The sequence below is a fragment of the Aspergillus homomorphus genome (assembly GCF_003184865.1).
Source record: "Aspergillus homomorphus CBS 101889 unplaced genomic scaffold BO97scaffold_4, whole genome shotgun sequence".
Lineage (NCBI taxonomy): Eukaryota > Fungi > Ascomycota > Eurotiomycetes > Eurotiales > Aspergillaceae > Aspergillus > Aspergillus homomorphus.
The window spans coordinates 297677-314553 of NW_020291890.1; the positions used below are offsets into that span (position 1 = coordinate 297677).

The 16877-nt window shown below is 53.1% G+C and overlaps 6 protein-coding genes across 6 annotated transcripts; 3 read left to right on the forward strand and 3 right to left on the reverse strand.

Moving 5' to 3' along the window:
• Window positions 1-172: 172 nt before the first annotated feature.
• On the reverse strand, window positions 173-1296 carry BO97DRAFT_440440 (acyl-CoA thioesterase). The gene is made up of 2 exons (XM_025698074.1): window positions 1086-1296; window positions 173-1002 (listed from the first exon to the last, which is right to left on the reverse strand). The coding sequence occupies exons 1-2, from the start codon at window positions 1197-1199 to the stop codon at window positions 223-225; spliced, it is 894 nt and encodes a 297-aa protein (XP_025554971.1). The 5' UTR covers window positions 1200-1296; the 3' UTR covers window positions 173-222.
• Window positions 1297-2145: 849 nt separating this feature from the next.
• On the forward strand, window positions 2146-3891 carry BO97DRAFT_175568 (putative MFS monocarboxylate transporter). Its single transcript, XM_025690339.1, has 2 exons — window positions 2146-2332; window positions 2417-3891. Exon 2 carries the CDS (start codon window positions 2420-2422, stop codon window positions 3707-3709), a length of 1290 nt encoding a protein of 429 aa, XP_025554972.1. The 5' UTR covers window positions 2146-2332; window positions 2417-2419; the 3' UTR covers window positions 3710-3891.
• A 197-nt stretch (window positions 3892-4088) lies between these two features.
• BO97DRAFT_458750 (C4-dicarboxylate transporter/malic acid transport protein) lies at window positions 4089-5385 on the reverse strand (the record flags this gene model as incomplete). Its single annotated transcript, XM_025699250.1, has 3 exons — window positions 4089-5006; window positions 5038-5202; window positions 5257-5385. 3 exons carry the CDS (start codon window positions 5383-5385, stop codon window positions 4191-4193), a joined length of 1110 nt encoding a protein of 369 aa, XP_025554973.1. The 3' UTR covers window positions 4089-4190.
• A 1959-nt stretch (window positions 5386-7344) lies between these two features.
• On the forward strand, window positions 7345-8287 carry BO97DRAFT_458760 (uncharacterized protein; the record flags this gene model as incomplete). The annotated part of the gene is made up of 4 exons (XM_025699251.1): window positions 7345-7723; window positions 7790-7861; window positions 7914-8066; window positions 8127-8287. Exons 1-4 carry the CDS (start codon window positions 7429-7431, stop codon window positions 8285-8287), a joined length of 681 nt encoding a protein of 226 aa, XP_025554974.1. The 5' UTR covers window positions 7345-7428.
• A 772-nt stretch (window positions 8288-9059) lies between these two features.
• BO97DRAFT_403068 (uncharacterized protein) lies at window positions 9060-9344 on the reverse strand. Its single transcript, XM_025694651.1, has one exon. The coding sequence runs from the start codon at window positions 9287-9289 to the stop codon at window positions 9107-9109; it is 183 nt and encodes a 60-aa protein (XP_025554975.1). The 5' UTR covers window positions 9290-9344; the 3' UTR covers window positions 9060-9106.
• Window positions 9345-14765: 5421 nt separating this feature from the next.
• Window positions 14766-15888, forward strand: BO97DRAFT_421072 (uncharacterized protein; the record flags this gene model as incomplete). Its single annotated transcript, XM_025696698.1, has 2 exons — window positions 14766-14957; window positions 15013-15888. The coding sequence occupies 2 exons, from the start codon at window positions 14766-14768 to the stop codon at window positions 15886-15888; spliced, it is 1068 nt and encodes a 355-aa protein (XP_025554976.1).
• Between the last annotated feature and the right edge of the window lie 989 nt (window positions 15889-16877).

The following is a 16877-nucleotide window of genomic DNA, read 5'->3' on the forward strand; positions in this document are numbered from 1 at the left end:
GCATTCAAAGGCCACAGGGTATTCAACTTGGAAGCATCCAGACATCCAGACATCCAGACATCCAGACATCCAGGCATCCAGACATCCAGGTAATCATGCTTCTCCTGGTGGTGTCTTAGTTAAGGAATCATCAATTCTAATTTAGTAGGTAGTATGTTCTATATGCAGCCCAATATGCGCCTCTTGTTCAACTCCAACCCCCCAACAAATGCATCTCCTCGCTTATGCAAATCCAGGACGACTCATCTTATAGACATAATCCTCCAAAAGCTTCTCCTCCTGCTCCACAATGGGCTGAATGACAGTCAATCCCCGATCGACCTCCTTCTTCAACCGCTCCCACTCCTCCGAGTCTCCGGCGCCATCGGCCTTCCGCTGGACGGCCTCCCCATTGGCATGGCCGTTCTGAGCGCCCGTAGCATGTCCGTTGGTCTCCGCAGCAGCAAAGAACGGAGTGTAGCCCGCCGCCTCGAACGCATCCTTGGGAGGAACCGTGTACCGACCCTTCTTGAGCACGTACTTGCTGATGGACACCGCGTACAGCCGCTTCATGAGCTTCTCGGGGTCCTCGGTTGCCCCCGACTTGGCGGGCCGTGTGTTCGGCTTGAGGAAGTAGGTGACGATGTACACCCACTTTTGATCGAAGCTGGCGATGTGCGACTTGACCTCGTACTTAGTGTAGGCGGGAATCTCGCGCTTGAAGTTGGTGTAGACGCTGCCGAGGATGAAACCCAGAAAACCCTTCTTGCCTTGGGTCTCCAGCCGTTTCTCCAGCAGCGCGGCGCCCTTGACGACGAGGTTGGACATCAGCGCCGTACGCGACACATCCAGGTCGGAGAAGTAGGTTGAGTTGGACTTGTGCATGTTGAAGTCGATTTCCATCACAGGGGCGCGCGAGTAGATGCTCAGGGGCTCGAGGATCTCAGTGCTGGGTCGGGGCGGCTGCTCGGCGGCCGGGGTGATGAGGTAGCCATGCTTGAAGAAGTAGCGATAGACGCGGATCTAGATTAGAGACGCATAGGGTCAGCCAACTTGGACTAAAGTGGAAGAAACTGGGCAGGAATGTTCAGGCCGGTGACACTCACATGCCACACCAAGGGGAGAGTCTTCAGGTTCAGCAATGCAAGGACCAGCGCGGTCGTCTTCCAGAACGTGGCCGACTCCCACAGGGAGCAGGCGAATGAGCGGATTGCCTCCATTGGCGACGCAAAATGAAAAACCAAATGATGAAACTGGTAGTAAATGACAAAGAGTGAACGCAAGGGCTTTCAAGCCATGCAGGAATGATCGACAAGGTTAATTAAGTGCAGTGCATTAAATACAGTTCAGTCAAGACTCAAGGGGGAGGAAAAATCCTGACGGTGGGTCCGGCTCGGCAATCGGAGCTGATAAGATAATCAATCAATCAGCTCGGCCTCGGCTGTTGCTGCCACTATGACGTGCTGAGCGATCCTTTCTTACTTATAGCTCTTACCTACGAAAGTTGGATGAACTAGTTCCACTGGTTTAGTGGGCTGATTCTTTACTTAGTACATGTAGTCTTGCATCGGCACATAGGGATTCAAGCAGAGGTATCCACCCAATAGCCCAGCCCAACGAAGACCTGTCCCTGCGTTCAAATGACCTGTCAGGTCATCTTGTAGTGCACTCCCCTCCGTAGAACTTGATAAGTACGATTGTAGCTCGGAGGCACTCCGACCTCCGCCCGAATCTACTCCGAATACCGAAGCCACGCCCGACCGTCACCCCGAAGACCCCTCCGAAGGTAGTTCGGAAAAAGCGTTGCATGGGTGAGTGTGCATGGTGTCATAGACCGGGTGCAGACCGCATTGTACTTGTCTCAACCCATCCTCTATATCTCGTGGGGCAATCTAGTCAGGGATAGGGCTGCATTGAGCACTGTTGCGTGGTCAGGGGTAGAGGCTCGATGCCCCACCCTACGCATCATTCCCTTACCCCATTTGCCTTAGATATGAATTTAATGATGAGAACCACATTCAAATAGTTGTAAGACGGAGATGAGATGCGCATGCATGAATAGCCGTTTCTCGCCGTCTTTCCCCGCGGTTGTAGCCGCCTGAGTCATCGCCTCTTCCCCGCACCAAGTCTCTAAAAAGCTTGTGCCTCCTTGAAGGCTAACATACAATTCTACATTCAAAGTTTATAACACACTATTGTATTTCAAACCTGCGACCTGGAGGACAATGCCTGCACCACACGCCTCTGGAGATGCTCTAGTTGAGCCTGAAGGGATTGAGTTATCGACTGTGTCGAGCGCAAGGAGCGCCCATCGGCCAGCTTCGAACTATGCTGGTCATCAGACATCCAAGAAGTCAGTTGTCCGCTGCACCGAAGCCTTCTCTCGTTAGGCTATGCACGGCACCATCTCCTCTAACCATCCCATGGAATTAGACAGTTCATGTTCATCGTGGTTTCCTCGTTCACCATTATCTTCACCTGCTGTGGTCTGAACTTCGCTTGGGGTGTCTATCAGGCGCTCTATGAAAACCTATCGAAACAACCCGGGACGCCGTTCACGGGGGCGACCCCAGCTGAGATTGACCTGATCGGCACCATCTCGTGTTCGCTGATGACCATTGGGGCGCCGTTCAGTGTGGCGTGGGCCAAAGCCTTCTCTCCTCGTCTGGTCTCCTTCGTGGGTGGATTTGTGTTTGCTCTGTCCCTCGTGCTGGCCAGTTTCGGCCAGTCTCTGTGGCATTTTGAATTGGCACAAGGCGTGCTCAACGGGGTTGGCACTTGTCTGTGCTACATGGTGGCCGTGACGATAGCTCCGACCTGGTTCACGCAGCATCGGGGTCTAGCCATGGGAATCATCCTGGCAGGTACCGGCGTGGGTGGTCTCGTGTGGGCGCCAGCCCTAACTGCCTGCGTCGAGCATCTTGGCTTCCGAAACACCCTCCGCTTGACTGGAGCCGTCTCCTTCACCCTCATCTCCCTCGCCAGCAGCGCCATGGCCTGGGAGCCCGTTAGCCGCACCCAGATTGAGATCGAGAATTCCGCCCGGAGTAGCCGCGTCCACGGCATGCTGAAAGTACCCCTGGTGGACTGGCGGGTGGCGCGATCGCGGCGATTCATCGCGCAGGCATTCGGGGCCGTCTTTCAAGCGGCGGCCTACTACACCCCCGTGTTCTTCTATGCCTCGTACGCACAGACCCTGGGATACAGCACCACGGCCAGCGCGAACTTCATTGCCCTCAGTAATGCGTGCAATGCAATTGGCAAGGTGATCATAGGCTACCTAGCCGACCGCGTGGGACGACTCAATGCGCTCTTCCTGACCACCCTCTTGAGTGCTATCTCCACGGTCGCATTCTGGCTGCCGTCGACCATCTCGGGCGTGACCACCGAATCCAAGGACCTGTTCATCACGTTTACTGTTCTGTATGGGATCTTCGCGAGTGCGTACGTTTCGCTCTTCCCCGCCAGCCTGGTCGAGTTGTTCGGAGCTCAGAACTTTGCCTCGGTCAATGGAGTTCTGTACATGGTCCGTGGCATGGCGACCATGATCGGCACCCCGGTCGGGGGAGTCTTGATTCGTAGTTCGAGTAGTTCCAGCCCCGGGGCGTTCAAGAACATGTCGCTGCTGGTCAGCGTCTTGTTGTTCGCTGCCACGATGTCTGTCCTCTGGGTGAGGCTCGAGGCGCTGGTGGGACCCCATGGCGCTACCGGTAGCAAATGGCATCGGTAGGGGATGATGGTAGCAGAGGTTTGGAGGCATTGCTGAGGAGGGAGAGCACGGCCGCCTCTTGATTGACTCGATTGTTACGTCGGGTATTTACCTCAGAGTTCAGGATTGTAGTTCACCTAATTTGCTAGAATATATTCGACGGTTGGAGGTATTAGTATGCAATAAGTATACACTGTATGCGATCATCAAGATACATATTTACTATCGCCGTGCGGGTCAATAGCACACACTGCGGAAATAAGCAAAGAAAGGAATATAACTGAACAGGAAGATAACCAATTCAGCAGGTCTTCAGGAAGGTATATACATCATGACCATGCATTGATCGGAGGGTGGTGCAAATGTACGGTGGACCGACCAGCCAGGCACCAACAGGCCCGTCGGCTAGAAAACAACATGGGTGGAAAGGAATAGCAAGAGAGTCGACCAGATCGGACATCAGAGGCAAACCATGTATAGTATGACTCAAACGACCCGTCAATCAGGCGTTTGACGAGCCCTTATACGAGCGGACTTCACCCTCCATATTCAGCACCGCCTCATCGTGGTGCTCATCCGGTCCAAAGCCCTCATCCTGGCTCGGCCACAGCGTCCGATGCGCGAAATAGGCCCAAATGTGCATGTTGGCCGAGCCTAGCCACAAGATCATTTGAATGAGAGTCGCCGCCGTTCCAACCCTCTTGATGGCCGACGAGTCAAGTAGGTCACCGATCTTGATGATGGAGAGAGCGAATCCGGTGTTCGGGAAGACCGTCGCCCACCAGGTGATGTCGGACTTCCATTCACGGTGGGCGTCGAGGATGCTGAGCCAGCCGATTGACCAGAAGAACAAGGCCATAATCCAGAGGAAGATGGAGATGAACACTGCCATTACCAGCAGGACATCTGCTGTGTTGACTTGGCCGGCGATGGGGATGAGATGCGTAGGGAGCTTCTCCGGCGCGGTCTGAGCCATGCCCATCAGAGCCACCGCGGGGAAGGCTGGAGGTCCGACCGCAATGAACATTTGCGGTCGACGCCGCACAGGGGGTAGACCCTGATGATGCAGTCCATGGATGTACTCCGACAGCACGAATACGGAGGTCATGAAACCAAATCCCTGCATTGCAGTGCCGGCGATGAGCATGGGATTCGCGTAGTATGAGGGCTGAGCGGAAGTGAGGAGGGAGGCAATCGTGCCGCCCAGCATGGCTGGAAACGAAGGCAGAAGGCGAACGAGCCAGAAGGGTTGTCGAGTGGCCATGCGTATTCGATAGAGGTGCCATTTCATTCCCACAGCTAGACTAATGGGCAATGGCTGTGTAGACCCGGAAGCAGACTAGCTGGACCCCACGAAGCCACATACCGCAAGCAGGGATTTCGTAGACTTCAATTCCGAAGAGGATGGTTGCAAAATCAAGGGCGGCGGTGGCGATGAGGTAGGATTCTTCAGGGTCATAGAAGGTGTCAAGTAAAGCGTGCCGGAAACGATAGAAGCGGATGATCAGAGAGGTCTATATGCTTACGTAGGTGACGATATCAAGGACGAAGAAGATTTTCATAATGACCAAGAGGCCGTGGAACTTGTGAGGCAGTTGTACAGCAAGGTAGCAATGCCCAGTGCTGCTGGAGAAGGAGAACCAACCCCAAGCCACACGACATTTTCGATCCAGGAAGCTCACTCTTTGGGATTCCATGTTCTTGGTAGCGGTGCAATGTTCCAGCTGATGAGTGAAGGACTGGGGGAGAAAGAACGAGGACTCTGGGGGTTGAAATGGCTCGTGGGGTAGGAGCCCATTTTGGAGGCCTGGTTCCACATCCCCAAACGACGACGTAGATACTGGGAATGTGGGAAGACAAAATGCCGGCCCAGCCGATCTAACCGATGCGTGGTTTTGTACTGGGCACGAGGGCTGACAGGGTGGTTTCACCAGCAGGTCCTTATCTCGTGGGTGACTCCATCCGAGTAGCTGGCCCTTGGCCGCCTCACTCTGGAGCTGCTGGGAAGTTAGGTCCTACATAAGATGAATGCCTGGCATGGAGCTTCAGACTTTCTCTTCAAGAGAATGAGATGTAGATGTACTGCTTGTCGTGCGTCGGGAACACCGATATAAATTAGCGAGCATCAGGCAAGAATTGATACTTTTTTTAGTAGTATTATCTGCTTCTCACACAGGCCGTTGGAAGACCCTCGGACTTGACTTGGCCGACGATCTTCCGACTCGGGACGGGAAAGTCCTGTCGACCATCGGTTCGGTGAGGATTATGAGGTTCATGGACAACCGATTCAGGGACTCCGGCCTCTCAATGACCGGGAACCTATGAAAGCGACCGATACAAGGCCAAGATTCCGGGCAAAAGCTTGAGCTTGCCACCTTTGTCTGGATTCGTCCGGGAGGAATTACTCTCGGATGGGGCTGTTCAAAGTTTTCCGGGGTTATCCAACTCCGCGCCCTAACAAAAATCCCGCAAGCCTCTGCCTTACTCTTCTATGGCATCATGAGCCCACATGAATAGGATAAATTGAACAGGCTAGCGTTAGGGAATGTGAAATCTCAGACTCCTCTCACCGCCACCATGACAGGTGATCTCAATCAGCGGAGGATCACCCACAATTCATTAGAGACTTCAGCAGCTGTGTTGACGTGCCTCGGATTAGTTAAGATACCCGTGATACCCGCATCTTTGTGGCCGGGTTGGGGCCCGCTACGGTCATGTGACTTGCAGCCCCTGATGGATGGTTTTGATTCTCCCTTCTCTCTCTCTCTCCCTCTCTCTCTTCTAGCTATTCAGTATCATACTGTTTTCGAGACCTTTGTGCAATCTCTGCTCCACGTTGACTTCTGACAGTCCCCATGCAATGCGACCACCACCAGTGGTGAACAAGACTTACATCTACTACTCCCGACTGAAGGCCCCATCTGACGATCGTTGAAAAAGTACCAACGTGCCCTTGCCACCGACTCTCGCAGGAAATCGTTTTTACCATTAATGCCGCCTGAACGGACGAACTCACGTATCATAGCTTCTTCTTGCCAGGATTGCAAATGGGTTTGCTGGATTCGACAAGGAGCAAAGGTGAATAAGGCGGGACGGTTGTCTGCAGTGGGATGATACTATTCCACCAATCTTCGATGTGAAACCCGGTCGTCCCTACTACTGAGTAGGTACTTAGTATTTACTACTAAGGCAAGCGATAGAGATGCACAGATGTAGCCGAACCATCGCACCACGTTTCCCTGGCGGTTGTTTCAGCCATAATTAGTTCGGGGTCCCCTCAAGCCGCTTACATAATTCTTTCGAAGCAGGGCGTCAGGGTCAAACCCGGTGAAATCAAGTCACCGTGACCGTTCCAACACGGAGTAATCACCCTGTTTGCTAGAAACCCTCGGCAGGAAGCGCCGAGAGAGGGAGGTGGGCCAGCCAGGGGAAATTTGAGTAGGAGTCTGCGGCAGTAGTGCCTGTCACCGTGATTGAGGTAGATTACCTTCGGGGTTTGGGTGACGATTCAGGGCATCCAGACCCTTAACCCCACATTCTTCAACTACTCTATCCTAGGGCTGAGGGTCTTTCTCCCAGACAATGTCAAACAGGGGACTCCAGTAGACCCTCCTGTCGCCAGACACTCAGGAGATGCTAAGGCGCAGGCCCAAGCACTTCCAGAACCTATAAAGCTCCCTTCATTCTCCCCCCCAAATTATCTTCCGCATCCACAACTCAATTCCCACTTCTCCATCACCATGTACTCTCGCGCTCAAGTTCTCGCGGCCGTGGCCGCCCTCGGTGCCACCACCGTCAACGCCGCCATGGGCCCTGCTTTCAGCACCGGCCCCGTCTCCTCCAACTCGTGGATCCGCGAGGCGACTTCGACTCTGGTCCTCCCCAACGGCCCCAGCGGCGCTACCTCCAACGAGGCCATCACCTCCCTTTGGGTTGGTATGGGTACCTCCAACGGTGACCTGATCCAGTCCATCGCCGATAACTGGCAGCAGAAGGATTGGACCATGTACGCTTACACTCTGATGAAGACTGGCGGTGAGTATATTCCTCGATTCATCTCACAATCAAACGTGCCGAAAATACTGATTCGTTTCCTATTAGACTACAGCCAGATGCCCATCTACGGTGAAGGCCAGGAGAACGGCAGCAAGGGTGACAAGGTCACCATGCACTGTAAGGCTCTCTGCGAATTATTGACTTGCTCAGAAACTCACCGCAACTACAGACAAGTTTGACGATGCCAGCGGCAACTATACCCAAACTGTCAAGATCAACGGCAAGACCGTCTCCACTCTGTCGACTAGCGATGGCCATGCCCAGGGCTGGGGCAGTGCGGTCGAATGCGCTGAGAACAACTGCGGCACTGTTGGTGCTCACTGTAAGTCACCCCCCCCGGCTGTATGGAACCTGAAGACAACTAACGGAACGTCTGCCCTAGCCTGGATTGACACCAAGATCATCCTCAATGTTGCCGATCCCAACTACATCAACACCCTTGCTAAGGGTAACGGTGTGACCGGTGACATGTCCACCAGCGACGGCGGCAAGACCTGGACTGTCACCACCATCAACATCCCCGAGTTCACCTTCGGTCACTAGATTGTTGCCACTCTGAAGCTTAGCCTGGGATGACCGCGTACATACTACTCCATCCCCAGGCCCTTTGTACCATATTTTGCTGCCGTTCTGTCTGTATCTAATTTCCCCCATAACGTTTGATTGCCAATTGTGCAGTGATCTTCTCCCTGGTGTGAGAGACTGGAGTAGTTTGTTTCTGCGCTATCTTGTAAACAAGGAACCTTTGATCTTGTTTTGTTTTGGTAGGGGAATGATTTGTCCCATGGCTACTTAGTATCGTCGTCTTCTCTAGAGATATATCAGACTCAAAGCTGCTATACACTCATGCCACCACCGTCACTGCCAGACCAAAGCAGCAATAAGCCATAAATTTCTTTTGAGCAGAAGCTACGTGTGATAAAATTTATGCATGGAATGCCGTCTTGCCTCTTTGATTGTGACTTTCTTCTGCATCATCGCAACACGAATTGGTGAAGTCAACTTGTATTCAACTGTCCATAGGAGCAATTTGACTACCATGCAAGTATCCACACTAAGTGGAATCTCTAAGGCAGTTCCGAAGCAGTATATCATGGATGCCTCCAGCACAATGATGGTCCGACAGCAATACACCTGCCTATTGCGACTACTTGGCCAAGACGGGTGCAAACAGTGCAAAGCGAGCAAACAGCAAACATGGCCTCGGTTGGAGGTGGAATCACGTGCATGCCACCCACGGATGTCTCGGGGAGAACCTCGGCGAAATCATTGCCAAATGCAACCATGGTGAGACAGAGACACCATCATCATCACCACTATCATCACCACAATGGAGCCACGATCGACAGTTCAACACACGGCTCAACGCCCTGCCAAGTGGGCGAACCACTTCGAACCACTTTGAACCACTTTTTGAGTCCATTGGTTGCCATCAACCAGCGGCCTTCCTGCCCCTGTCCACGGTGGTTCCGTTGCCTGCCGCAAACACACACACACACACACACACACACACACACACACATCCACCCCCTCGAACAGGCTCATGAATCGCTCCCCTAAACATTACTGCCAATTATTCAATGGGCTCAAAGACTCCCGGTCAGTAAGGTGGAGATTTCGGGTCCAAATCGCCCGTTCCCAACGTGGTGAGAGGCGCGATGTCCCCACCCAGGATCTAGGTTCCGCCCATGTGGAGGCGGCCTGGTTCCTGGCCTGCTCCGATCCAGATCGCACTGTACAGGATGTGGTCAGCTCCAGTGGGACTGGGGGTTTGGTTTTCCAGCAATCAGCACCAGTTCTCCCTCCGGGTTGCTCTTATCAGTCGTCCCGAGACCAACTCCATTTGAACTTTCCAGCTAGCATCTAGCAACATTTGGGTCCGTCGAAGTTTAGATTGATTATCTAGCCCGTCTACATTGTTTAGCGTCCTCTGCGAACCAGGAAAGGGGAAATGAGTCGCCAGCTGCATCAGCCACATGGTTGGTCCCCCCCCCGCGACGATCCTCCAGCCTGCGATTACCTCGTGGACTGGACCTGCGCCCGCTCCAGATAAATCCTGTCTCACACCTGCCCCCCCAAACCCCAGGGATTTTTTTCTTCCTTTTTTTCCCCTCTCGCGACTGCTTTCACACGGTCATGGCTGCGCAGGAGGCCGTCTTCGCCGTCTCGGCCCAGGCCACCCAGCTGGGTAACCGCATCTCGGTGCACATGCTGGACTACCTGAGCACCGTTCAGGACTTGCCCGACGGCTTCCGCGAATTGTCTCAGACCTTTCTTGACACTTGTCGCGCGCTCTGGGCTATTGATGCTGGCCTCACCGACTCCACCGCCGCCGGCCGCGCGCTGCCAGAAGTGATTGTGGAGGAGGTGGCGAAGAAATTTGTGGCTGCCTATCGCGATTTTCAGCATCTCGACAAGCTGGTGTCGAAGCTGATTCAGTATGAGCACCGAGGCGCCTTGGGGAGGCTTCAACGAGGATGGCATCGTCCCAGCCACGAACTCGGCCGCATTCGCGAGTCGCTCCAGAAGATAACCGAAACGCTTCAGATCAGCGTCCTGGCGTTTCATTGGACTCTCGGAGAACAGCCATTCATGGCGGAATCGATGGGAATCGGGTACGCGGGGCTGGCCGCTGCACTCGACCGCATGGCAAAAGGTCGGTCGGTGATGGGCATCAACAAGGTCAAGTCCCTCGAACGCGGAACCAAGCAGATGACCACCTCGCCATCCTTCTCCTCGGTCCCCTCGGTGCCTCCGAAAGAGCCCCCCACTCAGATCGCAACAGGCATCGGCAGCCCTCCTCAATCCCACCCCGACGACACGCTCTCCTCCGTTCTCTCCCTCGATTCCCTCCTGCTTTCAAATCACCAAGACCGCGATCTTCCTCCATCTCCTCCGCTCGAGCCTCTGCCTCGACTGCCACGGCCCGACAGCCAGCCAATTCGGACTCGCTCGCGAGAGTCGCGGGCAGAGACGCTTATGGCACCCGAAAGCGAGACCTATGGAGATATCCTCTCGCAGCACCAGATATACGATTCGGCCCCCCGGCCGCCCCATCGCACGCCCAGTCGGACTAGTGCGGCCAGTGCCACGCAATTGCGTAGTGCCCTAGCCTCCGCGGTCCGAAGCCGGAACCACAAGCTGTTGGAGCAGCTCTTGGACAGTGGAGTATCGCCGAATTTGGGGGAGCAAATCCATCCACTTAATGAGGCCGTGCACCAGCGGGATTTCGAGGGAATGCGGCTGCTGCTTCTCTTTGGCGCAAATCCGAACGCGCCAGATCGGGAGGGCAAAACGCCCTTGCTCGTGGCAGTGGAAGAGTCGTTTGTGGACGGGGCGACCTTGTTGCTCAAGTACCGCGCCGATGCCAATCATGCTCCAGAGCCAGGGCAGGACTCCCCCTTGAGCTGTGCGATCGCCAATGGCAAGATCAGTATGGTGCAACAATTACTCGCGCATGGAGGCAGACCTGACAATGATACCCCCGACGGTAGTACGGTGCTGATCGAGCTGATCCGTCAACGCGCGCCATTACAGCTTGTGACACTCTTGTTAGGGGCGGGCAGCGACCCCAACCGCAAGGGCCGCCAGGGAAAGACGGCGCTTAATGAAGCGGTTCAGAGTGATCAGGTCAAAATCGTAATTGCGTTGCTGGAACACGGTGCGAACCCGAATCTGCCGGGACCTGAGCATGTTCTTTGGTTGGCCATCTATCGTCCTTCATGCTTGCGCGTCTTGCTCACGGGCGGGGCTGACATCAATAAGGCTCCAGGCCTCATGGAACAGGCGACGAGCATTAATAACATTGAGGCGGTACGTATTCTGCTACAAGTTGGGGTCGACCCCAATGCGAAGAAGGACGGTATTTACACGCCCCTGTGCTCGGCTATTCGCGACGATCGGGCTGACATCGTCACTCTGTTGCTGGACCACGGCGCCAACGCCAACGTTATGGCGTCCGAGTATCCAGCTTGGAAGTGTGTCACGCACAACCGTCCCCATTTTCTTCCAGCCTTGCTGGCTGCCGGTACCGATCTCCATCAACCGCCGGGGATCGTTGAGATGGCTGTCCAAGTCAATAACGCCGAGGCGCTGCGGTGGCTGGTTGAACAGGGAGGAGCAAACGTGGACGACCGCAACGCTCAAGGTCATACGGCGTTGACAACGGCCATCCGCGAGAACCGTCCTGAAATGCTGAGTTATCTTCTAGCACACGGCGCTGATCCCAATCAGCGAGGGCAGGATTGGCCTGTGTGCATGGCCGTACGGTCACCTGCTCTGCTACAGCGACTGCTCCCGTTGGTCCCTGATCTATCTGCCCACAAGGGTGTCATGGAGATGGCGGTGCTTGCCAATCAGCTGGAGAGCATCAAGTTGCTGCTGGCGGCAGGAGCCAGTGTCGAGTATAAGAACGGAGGCGTCTTTTCGCCGCTGACGACCGCATTGCGGGAGCGGCACGTCGATATTGTGCGTTTCCTTCTGGAAGAAGGTGGTGCTGACCCCAATGCCCCCGGCGAGCACCTTCCTCTTGTCAAGGCCATCCGTCGTGTCATCAACGGGGATTTATCTATGGTTGAGCTTCTGCTCGAGAAGGGTGCTGATCCCAACAAGACCTACCGGGACTGGAGTGCGATCATGCAGGCGATTGAGTACCGCGATCTGCCGCTGCTACACCTTTTGGTCGAGAAAGGGGGTGGAGCTGATCTCACGCAGCAGGATGAGGCCGGGCAGACGGTGTTGGAGATGGCAGATGCTTCCGGCTGGTCCGAGGCTACGCAGTTTCTCCTCGATAACGCGCGTCCATGATCTTACATTCACACACTCTCTTTGAACTATATCAGTTGTTTCATGTATTGACAACGCCGACATGTTTGACCGACACCTAATTTTCTTTTTATTTCTACAGCCGATGTCTAGACACCTTACGCTCGCGGCGATTTTCTGCCGTTCTCAGCAGTGGTGTACAACATTCGAGACCATAGCATTGTGATGCCTTTTTATTTCGTCCTATGTTTCTTAATCTGTCGATAATGATCATTTTTAATACACACTTCATCAAACAACTATAAATTGCTGCTACTTAGCGATCGTGTAGCAGGACTAAAACCACATTGCTTCTTTGTATCCGTCATGACTCCACGATACGCGCTGTTGTTTCAGCTTTGAGCTTCTCATACCTGGGGTGCCGGGAAATGGTTTCAGGTTTGTTGACCAACTCTGGTTGCCTGGCAAATACGTATTGGGTTAAGCGTTGAAACATTGAACCTAATATACATTATTTCTGCTTCAAGGTAGGCTGCAATTTCATTCAAAGTAGTCGGTTGACCTCGGTCGCCTTTCTATTAACATGTCTAGCTTCCATTTCTTGTTATATGCTCCTATCCCGTCCTTTGACTTAGAAAGAAACCGCGTTGACGGAGGAAGGCTCGACTTATTTGATAGAAGCTTCAATGTGGTAGATTCAGAGTTCGAAGACATAAGGAAGATCTCGGCTCCTAAAGGACTAGTCGGTAGATTAGTCAATAGCTGTGTCTAGCACACACAACCACAGGGTATATGAAATAGGGCTTCTTGTCTACTCAGCCATTTCTCTTCGTGTTCTGCGGTGTCCCGCCGCTGGGGTGTTCGGTAGTGCTAGGCATCTGAACGAACCGTGTCGGAACTTCGCACGACATGGAGATGGCGGCGATGATTGCTCTTGAAATCTGAATAAGTGTGCTCGCTCTTGAGCCATGACTATGAAAACAAGAAAGAGGAAGGGGCAACAAGATACAGCAGCATAACCATGCCACTAGTCACCAGGTCGGGTGTACTGTCAGTGTGGGCCATTCACCCGCCTGGATTCCTACGTCCATACACTCGACCTTATTACCTTCTTGGAATGTAAAGTTGCCATGGAGCCACAAAGGGTAAAAAGAAAAAGAAAAAAAAAGGAAGAGAAAAAAAAAACAACCAGGTATGTACATGAACAGACTCCAATTCTCAATCTATAATCTGGGAGCTGTCTTGTAGATGTTGTCATTATAATCAGCAAAGCTATAGGTATTGTGCATGTAGCCAAATAGGTCAGCATAGCAGGTCTGGCATGTAACAATCGGCTCTGAAATGAACTGAGGAAGTTTACTTCTTGCCTCTGCTTTGCGATGAAGGTTGGCAAGACAACATTTATCCAAAGATCTCAAATGTACTGGTATGGGTTGATCAGAGTTGTCTTCTCACTTATTAGTACTCTAAACTAGGCCTACTTAAGGCTTCGGATGCCCCCAGTCTACGCTGGTAATAACGGTGTGTCGCAAGGGATAGCCAAATGATTGTCTCGGCAAAAAAACAATGGGCGCTTCACAAGTGGTTGGTTTGTGGGACTTATGAGGTTTGAGTGCCATGGAAGGGGTGATTATTCAAATTCATTCAGTTCATGCATCAAAGCACCCTCTATACCGGCCGCCGTACCGTATGTACTTTGCTTTTACACGCTCGGGTTAACCATCGTATTTAGGCTTAATCGACAGTCATAATTGAACCCTGCTTTGAGTCCCTAGTCGATTTTCTGCTGGCTCTCTCTATTTACACAGCGAGGCGAACCGCCAAACGAAGAGACATCGCCGGCACGAGCCAGACAATGATGGCGTCTCGATACCACAACCCAGCCCTCCTGGGTTTCTACCCCGACCCATCCTGGTCTGGGTGGAAAATGTCTTCTACACATGGTTACCTCCAGCTTTCAGTTCTTTCCCGGGATTCCAATCCACAAGTCGAAAGACTTGATAAAATGGGAACATGTGGGTAAGGACCAAAGAAATCCTTCAAAATGAGATGAGACAAATGCGCTGATCATCATGTTAGGCAACGCGATCTGCAGACCGGAGCAGATCGACCTCGGCTGGGCGACAACCAAAATCAATAACGCAGCCAAGAACGAGGTCTTCACTAGGAGTTGGGGGGGGGGCTATATGCACCAACCATATGATATGACGGCAGCCGATTTCACATTGCGTGCACGTTACTGGAGGGTACGGTTGATATGCCGAGCGACGTGGACTTTAATCCCCAGAACCTCATCATCACGGCAACCGACCTCGAAGATCCTTCTTCCTTCAGCGATCCGGTGTTTTACGACTTCCACGGGATCGACCCCAGTTTGCTTTTTGACGACAATGGCCGCGTGTCTGTGCAAGGTAGCTGGATCCATGGGTACTGCAGAGCGCCAGCGACGGTCATTCGACAAGCTGAGATTGACCTTACGACCGGCCAACTGCTCTCGCCCGTAGTCGACATCTCCAGCGGCCACAACGGAAAAGTTCCTGAAGGACCGCACATCTACAAGAAAGATGGATATCATTATCTCTTGCTTGCCGAAGGGGGGTACCCATCGCAACCACAAGATCACCATGAGCCGTTCCAAGTGCATCCGGGGCCCCTTTGAAACCTTCAAAGGCAATGCAGTTCTCACAGCGGAGGGTCCCTCGGCATGTGTGCAATGCCTGGGACATGGTGAGCTTTTCGAGGACGCTCTTGGCGGCTGGTGGGCGGTGTTACTGGCCCGGCGCGAGCATGGCGCAAGTTACCTCCTCGGGAGAGAGACGTATCTGACCTCAGTGGAGTGGCCAGAGAACCAGTTCCCGTCCTTTGCGCCGGTCCGACTGGTCCAAGGGATGAACCGGTCCATGGCTGAAAAAGCGGTGCGGGATTTGACCGCGCTTGTCTCGCTCCATTCGTCGTCAACCCTGTACTTGAGATCGAAAAATCCGGCGAGATATGCCCAGATCGAGAACACGATTGTTATGATTCCGACCAGGGCCACGCTGGGTGCATGCTCGGGGTCTGTGACTTTTGTAGGGCACCGCCAGACTTCTTTGCTCTCTTCGGCCCAAACCCTTTTGTTGATGAAGCCACCTCCAGCGGAGGAGACGGTCGTTGGTCTGACCGTGTATAAAGACCCTTTCCGATATGCGGCGATAGAGTACTGCGGCCAGGACCGATCTGTGCATCTCAAAGTCCAGCAGGTCGGCAAGCCGGTGTTAACAGTATCGCGCGTCTGCGTTGAGAGTGCGAAGGCGTTACAGCATTGCCATCAGACGCACGAAGATGGCAATGCCAAGAGCCTTGATTTGGACAGGTATCTTGTGCCAGTCAACTGGCGATGACTTGACAGGTACTGTTTACGCCATTTTCGCTTCAGGCCGTGGAGCTCCTGTGCGCTTCGGAACTTCTTGTCCGGAATCAGCACAGATTGCGTCTCATTCAAAAAAGTCTCCATGGCGTGGTTTGGCACGAGTTGTCTACCAGTTCCGGAACTGACCAGTGTGGTTCATCCACAAATCTTCTAATACTAATAATACATGAATATTATGTCGGAGGTAGGGAAATTCTGATACAGGAGGTCTCTAGTGGCCCGCAGGAAGAGACGGTAAACCTTTTAGTTAGCACAGAGTAAGTAAGACTGATTTAGTTGGTTCCTCTGTGGGTTGTCTGGGGTGGGGGTTTCAATATACAATACCGGCTTTGCCGCTGTTTTCGATAGGCGATTCTGCCATCCTGATTCCCCGGTCGGCAACTGGCACGGACTGCCGCACCCCAGTAAAATCTATGTACTGAGTCCCTCTGTCTACGATAGTGCCCCCAGGTCCTCATCCTGGTCATGCTTGCATGGGATGTTGAATTGTGCTACAGTCGCGACAGAGATTCACGACTGATATCTTTTAGCAATCACAGGCAAATAGTAGTTTGGACGATGGATTTTCATTATGGATATATAATAAATAGATTAAAGATCTACCACATACGACCACAGGGTGTGGAAAACAGGGCTTCCCGTCCGCTCAGCCGTACTTAAGCCACACGCCGGGAGGTTAGTAGTTGGGTGGGTGACCACCAGCGAATCCCTTCTGTTGTATGTTTTTGTTTATGTCTTTCTTTGTGTCTGACTGTATGAGAGTCTGTCTCACGGGAAACAGCTCCCTTGCTGCAACAGATATGCAAAAACTTAAGACACTCACGTAGTGTGCAGGCACCTTCTGTCGCTGCCTAAGCCAGGTTAAGCCAGGTTCGACTCAAATGAGATTCCAATATGACAAGTGTGTATAGTATCTCGCCTAGGTTCCTTTGCAAAAACACCCACTGCGCACTCGAATCG

What these genes read in the sequence shown, in the direction of transcription:
- BO97DRAFT_440440 (XM_025698074.1), bottom strand. Translation starts at nt 1,199, where the DNA reads ATGGAGGCAATCCGCTCATTCGCCTGCTCCCTGTGGGAGTCGGCCACG. An exon ending in CTCTCCCCTTGGTGTGGCAT is followed by an intron (nt 1,003 to 1,085) that starts GTGAGTGTCACC and finishes TCTCTAATCTAG; the next exon opens with ATCCGCGTCTATCGCTACTT.
- BO97DRAFT_175568 (XM_025690339.1), top strand. Translation starts at nt 2,420, where the DNA reads ATGTTCATCGTGGTTTCCTCGTTCACCATTATCTTCACCTGCTGTGGT.
- BO97DRAFT_403068 (XM_025694651.1), bottom strand. Translation starts at nt 9,289, where the DNA reads ATGAGCCTGTTCGAGGGGGTGGATGTGTGTGTGTGTGTGTGTGTGTGT.